Source organism: Diuraphis noxia, unplaced genomic scaffold (genome assembly GCF_037042655.1).
Source record: "Diuraphis noxia isolate RWA-SAM2 unplaced genomic scaffold, SU_Dnox_SAM2 contig0001, whole genome shotgun sequence".
Taxonomy (NCBI): Eukaryota; Metazoa; Arthropoda; class Insecta; order Hemiptera; family Aphididae; genus Diuraphis; species Diuraphis noxia.
This window is the reverse complement of record NW_028301711.1, coordinates 61,606,370-61,618,810: the sequence shown is the minus strand read 5'-3', so window position 1 is coordinate 61,618,810 and position 12,441 is coordinate 61,606,370. Positions and strand designations below refer to the sequence as shown.

Sequence of the window (12,441 nt, the reverse complement as noted above, 5' to 3'; positions counted from 1 at the left end):
TGTTTATAATAAAAAATAGATCTTTAAAAAGTTTGTTTCTGATTTCTTTATCACTTTTTTCAACATGTCTTGATATGGTAGTCGGGTGAGGCAAAAGGTCCGAAATGTCAATTGGTCCATACTTTCTCCCAGTGTCTAATAAAAACTGACACAAATTCTTCAAACCTTCACCTTCAATTGCGGACATTGGTCTTATATCCATACAACAAAATTCAACGCATTTTTCAATTGCTTTTATCTTTAATTCTTTTGGTACAATTTTTTGTTTTTTACTTTTCTCTTCAATAAATATATCAATAGAGCTTTGCAAACCTTTATTTAAACTGCGTTTGTGTCTATTAAGTGTAGCTGTCGCTGATTTATTCTCGTAGAGTTCCTTGCAATTTATACAAGCAACATAATCTATTAAAATTTGTTCGGGAGAATCAGGGTTGTCCATATTTTGAACGATTTGCAGAACATTTTGAAATTTTTTCCACGTGTCACTTTTTCCTTCACGAGACACCAAAATATATTCTCCTGTATCGTGGGTTAATTTCCGTTTAACTACACTTTTAGAATTATTTGTCATAAATGGATGAATTAAAGATTGATTTGTCGTAGATCCAGAAGTAGAAGGAAACGAAACAACAGAAGAATCCTCGATCGTGTCATTCGGTATAGGCGTACTGCATATTACGCTGTTTTGATCAGTAGACAAATCATTAAGTGAACTTGCAAAACTCGAATTTAAAAATTCAGAAATTTCTTGAGAATTCATAATTCTAAAATAATGAAAAAATAAATTGAAAAATGTGTGTATAAATTATTATACAAAATAGTATAAAATATTTCAAAATAAATGAAAAATAGTATATTTTGTTTGAAAATATCAGCAATTGAAAATAACCAACACCTATTCATATATCGATGGCTAAGACGGCAAAATTTGTATGTCACAAACACTAAATTATACAGGGGAGCAGTTTTAAGATTTTTAATTATTCTACACCAAATAATAATTTGTGTTGTAAATTTTGTTCTTCGATGTTGTGACTTATTTATTTGTAAAATATTCTGTAGATTACAACTTTATTGTTCGACAGCACATAACTATCTAGTACTACTACTAGCCGTACTTGAGTGGATTAGATAAAAACCTTAATAAAATAGGCAATAATGTGTAACCACTATAGTCTATAGGTATGTATAACATAAATATCTTGAACATTGTAATGAATAATACTATTAAGTAATCTTATGTTATCTATATAGTATAATGTAGAGATGTGAGTTATGTAAATTTACCGTAAATTTTACCAATTTTTTTTACCGGTAAATAATTGTTTACTAAAAAAAAAGTTATGTGGCTGCTCTAATCAAATTAAATCTGATGCCTATCCTGAATTGCAAAACGATATTTTTTTATCAACTGATAATCAATACCAATACAATAATTATTATACTAATCATATTTTCTATTTTCTCGACACTGTATATTATAATTTATAAGTAATAGTTAAAAGTAAATAAATACAAATGTTTTGACTTTTGAACATAAAAAAATAAAGGGAATGCTTTGTAATTTTGATAAATTAATTTTAATTATTTATCAATTGTATTATGAATAATTAAATATTCAGAATATGGCATAGAGTATCATCACAGATAATATGAAAACAGATTGTGCACTTCCTATGCTGCAATGTAAAAAATGAATAAGGTGCTCTGATTGGTCTCCGCCCAAATCAGTGTAGCCACAAAAGTAGTAAAATATAATGGTAAATTATTGTCTACAAAAAACATATTCTTTTAAATTTTTCACAATATCAAACAATTTATTAACAATTAAAAATGATACAAATTACAATATTGAATATAACTAAATTTTACACTTTACACATAACTTACAGATTTTATTATAAACAATTAAAAGTAAATACATATAATAAATTATAAACATGGAAATATACAAATGGATTTCTTAATAACTAAAATAATAAGGTAAGTACTAATTTATTCATAAATGATTTAATATACATAACTTTCTATTTTTTTTTATTTTTTCTGATATTAAATTCCTATTTAAAAAATTAATAGCAGCATGAATCCTAAATCTTATAAAATAATTAATTAAATATTCTTTATTAAATAGGGAACATGGATGATTAAATACAATATTAGTAATACTTAGCTTTAACCTTATACCTACTTCCTTGTCAATAGATACATGTGGAAATCTATGAATAAAAATATCTTCTAACTTATCTATATATTCGTAAAATGCATGTTGTGGCATCATTAAATTTCCAAACATTGATTTTTCTGTATTTTCAATATAAGTGTAATGTTCCAAACTACCCAAGGGGTCTTACACATAAGCGCGTTTTTTTTATCAAGGTGGTTTCGCCAGTAGCCCTAATTCACCGCATACCGTACATTTTTTTTACTAAGCATAATTTTATACAATTTAAGGAGAGTTTATTTTTATTTTGAGGTTATATAATAAAATATATAATACTGTAATAATACACTTAGTGTAATGGACAGAGAATCCGAACGAGTAAAGGTAAGTATCAAGTAAGTAAATCATAATCACAGTATAATTACATGTAACAGATCAAATGTAAGCAATTTTGTATGAATACCTGTATCTGTTATACAATTGATTTCAGTTTCATCTTTTGACGTTGATGTTGATTTAATGTTCGACTCATTTATTTTGTCTATATCATGTTCTTTAACTAAAATAAATAAAAATTATTTAAATTAATTATATACAGTTAAATATATTTGTCATAGATAAAATTCAGAAATGATAGTGAATTTGTATGCATACCATCAGGGATATTCTTCTCATCAAATAAATTTTTTTGACAGCATTTACATTCACAATACTAGTTTTGTTCGCTAAACAAATTTTCACCATAACAGTTACCAAAATATTGAGTCATTAACGAAATCAAAAAAAGGTGAAAACAACTTAATACCTAAAATTAAAATTATAAAACATGCAGTGGACAACATAATTACGTGGAATTTTAACAAAGCCTAAATTATTCTATGGAATGTAAGTAAACTATATATATTTATACATTTAAGGAGCATTTATTTTTATTTTGAGGTTTTATAATAAAATATATAATACTGAAATATTACACTTAGTGTAATGGACAGAGAATCCGAACGAGTAAAGGTAGGTATCAAGTAAGTAAGTTATCATACTATGTATGTAATTATGTTATCAGGTTAATTTGATAATAAGAAATACGGGGCCACTCGTTGCAGTGTGACAATAGAGAAGGAAGATTGTTGTGATGCCAGCTCGCGAAATTTTAAATCGTGCCATCGCGGCTCCTAATATACCTCCCACCACTCCACCAATTTAACATGTAATCTTTATCAGAGTTCATGTTTGATATGTCGATATGTTCTGTGATAAGTGCCGTGAATCATGATAACGACCAAAGTTGCCAGATGGGGCGATTTTTCGCCAAAGTGGCGTTTTTGAGCATTCGTTTGGCGTACAATTATTTGATTTGGCGATTGGCTCTTTAAATGGCGATACTTCAAAAATATATGGCGAAAATTGGAGTTCTTAAAGAACTTGCAAGATTATCAAAAATAATTTTTTTTTCATTTTTTTTTTGGAGATAAGATATGTCTGTGATTATACCACGAACTAAGATATAGGTATATCTTAGTTCATGTCACGGACGTATGTACGTCCGTTGTTCATGTATTATAATATGGGACCGTATATTATTTACATTCTACAACCGTGGTAGAACATATGAAGAATTAAAGTTTTATCTATGTCTATTTTAAGATATAAAACCGCCAACAATGATCACAAAAATATGATTACATATTATATGATTTTCGATTCACGATAATAATATACATTAGCATATCTAATAATAATATAATAATAGTGGTAGTGGTAAATCATTATATTATACCACAATTAAAAATAGTTATTAATGTATTAACTATTATGGTAAAAACCAAATACGTCTTTTATTACTACAGAGTAAAGAATAAAGATAGTGATTTCTCTCATTCTCTGTTCTCGACGTTCTCGTCGTTCTCGATACACTCAGACACTGAGCCACGACACACCATAGTCACACACATTACTATTCACTATTTAGTGTTTACTACGTCAGTCGTCAATTAATACAAATAACACATTTAATTTTTTTTCTGTGCGATACTATTAGTTGTGTAATATAATTATCCTATTTGAAAATGGGAAAAGTAGAAAAATTGAGAAGAAATCGTAAGTCATGGGAACAGGAAAGTTGGGCAAAAGGTGTGTATTATTTCATATTTGTATTATTTGTATAATATGTATTACCTAGGTATATTATACTATGTGTAATGTGTTTAATATTACTTAAAACTAGGTTGGTTAACACAAGCAGACCCTAATGCCAATACTTTAGTTGAAGCTTACTGCAAAGTATGCTGTTCATATTTAAGGGCACATTTGACAGATTTAAAAAGACATACAAAAACCAAAAGTCACTGCGAAAATATGGTCAGATTAAATCCAGCAAAGAACCAACAATCAGTGTTAAGTAATATTGTTATCATTACCAATGAACAAAAAACAATTGATTTAAAGTTAGCCGTTTATGTAGCTACTCACACATCAATAAAAAGTATTGATCATTTGTGTGAAATACTTAAAGTCATTGGGAAAGGTACTCCTCTTTGTAATTTAAAACTACATAGAACAAAATGTTCATCATTAATCAAATATGTTATTGCCCCATCTTTAATTGAAGAACTTATTCAAGATATTGGTACAAGTTATTTTTCTCTTATTGTGGATGAATCAACGGATGTTTCAGTTTTCAAATACCTATGTATATGTATCAAATATTTTAGTGTAAAAAATGAATGTATAAATTTACAGTTTTTAGGTATTATTGAAATTGTTAGTTGCACAGCAGAATCACTTTATAATTATATTTGTAATTTCATTGATGAGATACATTTAGATATATCAAATTTAATCGGTATAGGTACTGATGGAGCCAATAATTTGTGTGGAGAATTTAATTCCCTTTTTACTCGTTTGAAACAAAAAAGTCCGAATTTACAGATAGTTAGGTGTATTTTCCATTCGTTGAATAACGCTGTTTCTAAGGCTTCTGAACAATTTCCTTGTACAATTGACTATCTTTGTAGAGAAATTTATAATTGGTTTCACATAAGTACTACAAGAAGGGATGAATATAAAAAATTATTTGAGCTTTTAAATTCTGGATCTGGTGTAAAAAAACAATTTCATCAGTTCCACCAGCTATCTGGTACACGGTGGCTTGCACGGTCTTTTGTAGTGAATACAATTCTTGAGCACTGGTTAGAACTTAAAACTCATTTTGCTTTAGTTGTAAAAAAAGAAAAATGCTACACTGCTAGAACTTTAAATGAAATGTTACAAGATAATAACAATTACATGTATTTAATAATCATCAAACCTATTTTATTACAGTTAAATTGTTTAAATTTAACATTTCAAAAAAATTTTGTAGATGTTTCAAAATCATATGATGATATTTGCAGTCTATTTATTTTCTTAGCAAAAAAAATTATGAAAAGAGATGTATTAATAGCAGGTTTTGAAAGTATGTATAATAAGATTAATGACAATTCTGCATATCTAAATACAAATAGCTGTGATTTTGGTATTGGGTACAATCAAGCAAGGCTCAATATTAATTTGTCTTCAGAAAATAAAACATATGTGGAAACAAGAGCATTTAATTTTATTAAGGAGTTACTACAAGAAATAAAAAAAAGATTACCTGATAATTTAGAATTTTTCAAAAAATTAAAATTATTTTCACCTGCACAATGTTTAAATGTTTAAATGTTTTAATATTTTGTCGAATAACAAATAGCATACATTCCAACATTTCATTTTGAATTATTTTAGAAAGGCCTTTAAATACTGTAGACTGTTCGAGGTGTAATTTTAAAGTATTATCCAATTCAGAACTAAAATTAATAAGTCCGCGAAATATTCCTGGATTTTCAGAATCTGACTTCTCATTATGCCCTCGAAGAGCAAGTTCAAATGCACCACAAAATTTTATACAATCAATAATTTTAGATAAAATATAACGGTTGTTAGTTACAGTTTCATTATGTTTTTGTATACTAAGCCTAAATGCATTTGAAAGTTGTTGCCTTATATCTTGTTTACCCAAAAGTTTAAGATTTAAATGCGCATTTACATGTGAACTTGATTTAATGTGTGTACTAATTTTATCGTTTAAATGAGCTAAATCATTTATTCCGTTTTGTGACCAATTTTTATCACCAGAAGTACGACAAAAAAGTATACAAGGAAAACAAAACAAACGGTTCGTTTTAGAACAACCACATAACCAATCATGTTTTAAATAAACGTCTTTATTAAAACTTCTTTTAAATTCTCTAGACTTTGTTTTCTTTACTTGTATTATATTTAAATTTGGCATTGGCCTACCTTCTTTTTTTATTTCAATCTTTTTCTCAAGAGTTAAACTTGAAAAGTTGATACTCAGTAAATGCTCGACCGTAACATATGTACCCATGATGAAAAATAATAAAAATATTTGATAAATTAGGTATTAATCACTAAACACTACGCCACCATACACTAAATAGTAAAAATACCTATTTTATAAACTTATTATTATAGAAAAGCGCACCGACAATTAATGATAGTACAAAAGTATAAAACGTTTAATAAAATAAACAAAGAACATTGAACAGAATGATTAGAATGAACAAATAATGATTAATTATTATCATGTTATCAAAATACAAATTTTGTTCCACGGAAGACGGTAAGACGGTCGACAATAACAATACGAAGGCGATAAGACCGACAAAATCTTGTAAATCGTAATAAAAATAGAATTCGGGCACAATCGGATTGTGCCCGGCAATGCCGTATTAATTCGTGTCGAAAAGTGGGGGAAATCTAGTACTGTTTATCGGGTCATCGGGGCACAACTTCGTTGTGCCCGCCGCCCAATGTGTATAGTGTAGTATACACGTATCGTATCTAGGAGCACCCGTATTTGATAAAACATTTTTTTCGATAATATTTGATAATATACCAACTACCAACTTATATTATGATGAAATAAATACCTATTCAATTTTAATTTTAATAATTTAATATACATTTTTTTTCTTTCTTCTCAATTTTTTAGGTGGGGCACGTGCCCGTGTGCCCTATAGCACGAGCCGCCACTGGTGAATAATGATGAATTGTTGAACGATGATAATGAAGATGACCTAATTGATATTGTTAATCAAATAAATTTAAAAGATTTCTATGAATAGGTAGTTCCTTTTTTATTACCATTTATTATATTTTGTTAATTATTTTATTTTTTTTTTTTATGTATATTTTATTCTTTATTGAAAAGTATAAAATAATATGTTATGTTTTCTTTTATATATGTATGAAAAATATAAAATATAATGTTATTTTTTCTTTGATTAAAATGTTATTCTACATTATTTTAAAATAAGTTAATATCAAAATAAAGTAATTTTGCTAATCTTCAAGTTTATATATTTATGGTGCCTTCCATATTTAATAATTTAATAATATTATATTTTGTTAATTTTTTTTTTTATGTATATTTTATTTTTTATTGGAAAGTATAAAATAATATGTTATGTTTTCTTTTATATATGTATGAAAAATATAAAATATAATGTTATTTTTTCTTTGATTAAAATGTTATTCTACATTATCTTAAAATAAATTAATATCAAAATAAAGTAATTTTGCTAATCTTCAAGTTTATATATTTATGGTGCCTTCCATATTTAATAATTTAATTATATCATATTTTGTTAATTTTTTTTTTTTATGTATATTTTATTCTTTATTGGAAAGTATAAAATAATATGTTATATTTTCTTTTATAGATGTATGAAAAATATAAAATATAATGTTATTTTTTCTTTAATTAAAATGTTATTCTACATTATCTTAAAATAAGTTAATATCATAATAAAGTAACTTTGCTAATCTTCAAGTTTATATATTTATGGTGCCTTCCATATTTAAAATTGGTTTCAGAAATAATGTTTTAGCGTAGGTATTTTATAGTTATTTTATTTAGCTCGCACCTACCTAATTAATTAATTTTTTCAAATGTCATAAGTGGCGATATTATATTAGTTATTTTTAACGATAGATGGCGACATTTTGTTGAAATACATTTTGGCGGTAGGTGGCGTTTTTGTAATAACAACTCGGCGATTGTCTTGTTGATAATTCTGGCAACACTGATAACGACGATAATTTAATTTTAATGATTTTAATGATTTTATATTAGGTACAAATGTACAATATGTTTTTTTAATTTTTATTAAAAAATATAAATATTAAATATTAGTATATTACTCAAGAATTAATAAAGCTTATGATTAACTAATAACAATATAGTATAATACAATATTTGACGGCAAAATTGGAAAAATGGAAAATGGAAATAGGTAAATAAATGAGTAGTAAGTATATATATTGTTATTTTTTTTTTATATATATTCTATTTTTGTAAGAGTACTACAATTGATTTTTTGTTTAATTTTTCAATTTTTAATATATTATATTATAGGAACTCAAAATAAAAATTGAAATTAAAAATCGTATAATAAATTAATATATAATAATAAGTATAATAATAATTTTGCTTAATGATTTGATCCTAATGATTTATTTTGTTCGACACAATGAGATAGTTTATGAGGGGCTTTTGATATTTTTGATGGCAACTCTGATGGATTGAATGATTTTATATTAAGTTTTGTCCTAGGTAGCTTACTTGAAGATGGTTTTTGTGTGTACCCATGTTCAGTAACACGTTTCCATTTAGGGACTCTCCCTGCTGCCAAATTTTTTCTTCCACCGATTTGTGTAGAACGTCTTGAACAAGCTGTGGGTTGTATTCCAATATGTTTGTTACCAATAAGTTTCATACGTTTAGAATTTGGTTCAACACCAGAATACTTCCCAAATGTCATCATAGCTGACAGTAAAGAAGAATGGCTGCAATACGATTGCGCGCGGTCCTTATCAACGGTACCTTTTTAGGTGTACGATTGCGCGTGCTAAATTATTTTTGCTTCTAAGCAACGTTGCCAAATATACAGATTATAGGTGCACGGTAAATATCCGATTAAGTTCCGATTGTGGCGATCCGTACGTTATTTATTACTTATTATTACTTATTATTACTTTATTGTTGCCGATACTAGACAAACTTTCCATCACTAAGAAGTAGGTAATTTTATTTTAGATCATACTTTTATCTTTTTTGTAAATTCCCACACATGAACGAATATAACTAAACTATGATCTTGCATTGTATGTCTATACGTATTTACTGAGATGTCAGTTGTATTCGTGTTCGTGTTCGAGTTTTAGCTGTCAACGTATATTTTATAATTAATTTTTTAAAATGGAAAATGAAATTTTCGTAATAAGTTCAGAAAGAGGGAGTGATTTGTTAGTGGTGAAGAAACACAAATTTCGACACGTCAGACAGCGGGCAGATGGAAATAACAGATGGAGGTGCTGTAAAAAACAGTGTACTTGTACAGTCTTAATGACAAGTGACAATAAAATAATAATAGACATTGCCGGTGAGCATAACCACCTTGTAGATTCTACTCAAAAAATCGAAAGGCAAGTTCTAAGGGAAAATTGTAAACGTAAAGCTACAAGTTCCATAGCTACCCGGCCAATAAAAATAATTAGAAGTCAACTTATGAATAGCGTAAGTACCGAATTAGAATATAATGATATAAAATCAGTTAGAAAGGCTATGTATATTCAACGAAGAAAAAACTTTCCTCCTTACCCTTCATCTTTAGAAGATGCCATTATGCAATTGAACAAATTACAAAATGAAGATTTTTTAATGTTTAGAGGGAAAAAATTTGTACATTTACCCGATGATTGTACTTTTATTTGCTTAACAACTGAAGAGAATCTTCAATGTATGTTTGACAAGTTGCACAGATATATTTACGGACGGAACATTCGACTATGCTCCAAAATTTTTTTTGCAATTATACACAATTCATGGCTATAAAAACGGTGTTTACGTACCTTTGGTATACTTTTTTTTAAAGGATAAATTTAAAAACGCATACATAAATGTATGGAAATATTTAATTAGTATATGTGAAAAGCAATCACTACTTTTTAAAATTGAAAAATTACACATTGATTTTGAAATTGGTGCTATTGAAGCAACAAAAGAAGTTTTTCCGGATGTCAAAATTAAAACATGCCGTTTTCACTTGGGACAAGCTTGGTGGCGCAAAGTAAGTTGAATCAATATGAATATTTTTAAAAATAATTAATCAAAATCAATTTTCAGATTAATGGCAATACAAAGCTAAGAATGGCATACAACGATCAAAAGAACGATTTACAATTATGGCTTAAATCATTTTTTGGACTATCTTTCATCGCTCCAGATGACGTGGAGGATGCTTTTGTAGAACTTATAAGTACGTGTCCAAATATTGCAGATGGACAACTATTTTCTGACTATGTTTTGGAGACGTATGTTGAACCTGGTTGTTTATTTCCACCTATTTTATGGGCTGAAACGCCATCACTAAATCCTAGGTAAATATTTACTAATAAGTCTAAAAAAAATATTGTTTACTATATTCATACATTTTCAGAACTACAAACGGGGCTGAAAGTTTCCATAGAACATATAATGCTCAGTTTACTAGTGCTCATCCACCGACATTTGTTGTTATAAGTACTCTTATGGAAACTCAGGCAGAAACCGTCACTAAATTATTAACCATTTCCAAAGCAATAATCAAGCCAAAATCAAAGGAAGAATTAAAGAAAATCGAATTTGTGAGTAAACAATACGAAGAATATCTAAAAAATAAAACACCAGAAAACTTAATTAAGTATTTAACCATAATTGGAAATAGGTATCAGGGCTTTAAAATTTAAATTATTTTACTTATATTATTATTTTATTATAACGATTTTTTTTAATGAATATTTTTTCGATATCTATTTGAATATATTATATTATTTTATTATAACGATTTTATTTTGAAGAATATTTTTTTGAATTATTTTCGATATCTATTCGAATATTTTATATTATTTTATACGATTTTTTTTTTACTTATAAGGTAGACTGAGTGTTTAACTGTTATTTTTTATAATTATTTGTACTATTTGTAACTTTTCGTACTATTTTTTACTGATTAGTTGTCGTATAACGCACGTTTATAATGTTATTTGAAATAAATACAATAACACCATGTACGACAAATAACAATCTTTTTTATAATAATAATTATTTTAAATTTTAATAATAAGTTAATAATAAGTTGGCAACGTCGCTTCCAATTTCACGCGCAATCGTACGCTTTTGAATAGTCAAAAGCATGTTCTTTGTTATTCCGGCACCGCGCGCAATCGTATGCCCAAAAAGGTAAAACGCGCGCAATCGTACTCCACCGAAGAAGAATGTGTCCTTATTGTTTTATCAAATGATTTAACCATGTTATTCATTCCAGGTAAAAAATATTCAACATCAGATAAACATATTGTTTTAATTTTTTCAATCATCTCATTAAATTTAGTGACATTATAATCGTATGAAGCATTTTCTGTAATTAAATTACTTTGTAAGATTTGATCATTTTCTTTTTCAATTTCAGCGTGATCATGTTGTACATTAATACACTTGTCAGTTGTAATTTTCTCAGAAGTGGAGCTATACCATCCATCTTGAATCTCTGAACATCCTGTTGCTATTACATGGAGTTTGTTCCTAATTTCTTCTGTTACAGGTAAACAAAGACTAAGTTCTCTTTTTAAATCTTTCGCTACAAATATTTGATGTTTACAGGGTTTACCAGTATTTCCATGTGGGCATGAACATAAGCCAGTATCTAGATCAATATTGTATATGGTATTTTTCAGTGTATTATGGACTAAGTAAAGTGAGTCACTTGATTGTATAGCTTCATATTTTAATGATTTTTGTTGTATTTTTGTAATTAAAAATCTTTTTTTTAGATATTGAGGTGGGCGGTTTGCTGCTACATCTAGAATTTTCATTTTATAAAATGTGTCCAAGTTCTGAACAATAAAAAAGAACAATTGAACTGGAGAGTATGCTTTTGTTCGATCTAGTACAACATCTTTCATGATTTTTACGCCAGCTTCACTAATGTTATTAGTATTTTGCCCCCTTGTTATTAAATTAACTATTAAACAAATTGCCCATTCACTTTTCCTCTCAAATAATCTTTCAACATATGTTCTAAATCGCGGGAATTCGTTTGTCAAAGGGTCTTGCAATATTTTATTAAAACTAATATTTAATTCATCATTATTTTCTGCATACACCATTTTCTTTATTCCAGAATAAAGAATTG

The 12,441-nt window shown here is 27.4% G+C and overlaps 2 protein-coding genes across 2 annotated transcripts; one reads left to right on the top strand and one right to left on the bottom strand.

Annotated features, from left to right (window-relative positions):
• Positions 1-4,230: 4,230 nt before the first annotated feature.
• LOC149061152 (zinc finger protein 862-like) lies at positions 4,231-5,544 on the top strand. The gene is made up of 3 exons (XM_089230857.1): positions 4,231-4,294; positions 4,389-5,451; positions 5,526-5,544. The coding sequence occupies exons 1-3, from the start codon at positions 4,231-4,233 to the stop codon at positions 5,542-5,544; spliced, it is 1,146 nt and encodes a 381-aa protein (XP_089086983.1).
• Positions 5,545-5,762: 218 nt separating this feature from the next.
• Positions 5,763-6,572, bottom strand: LOC149061151 (zinc finger MYM-type protein 1-like). Its single transcript, XM_089230856.1, has 2 exons — positions 5,900-6,572; positions 5,763-5,773 (listed from the first exon to the last, which is right to left on the bottom strand). Exons 1-2 carry the CDS (start codon positions 6,570-6,572, stop codon positions 5,763-5,765), a joined length of 684 nt encoding a protein of 227 aa, XP_089086982.1.
• Between the last annotated feature and the right edge of the window lie 5,869 nt (positions 6,573-12,441).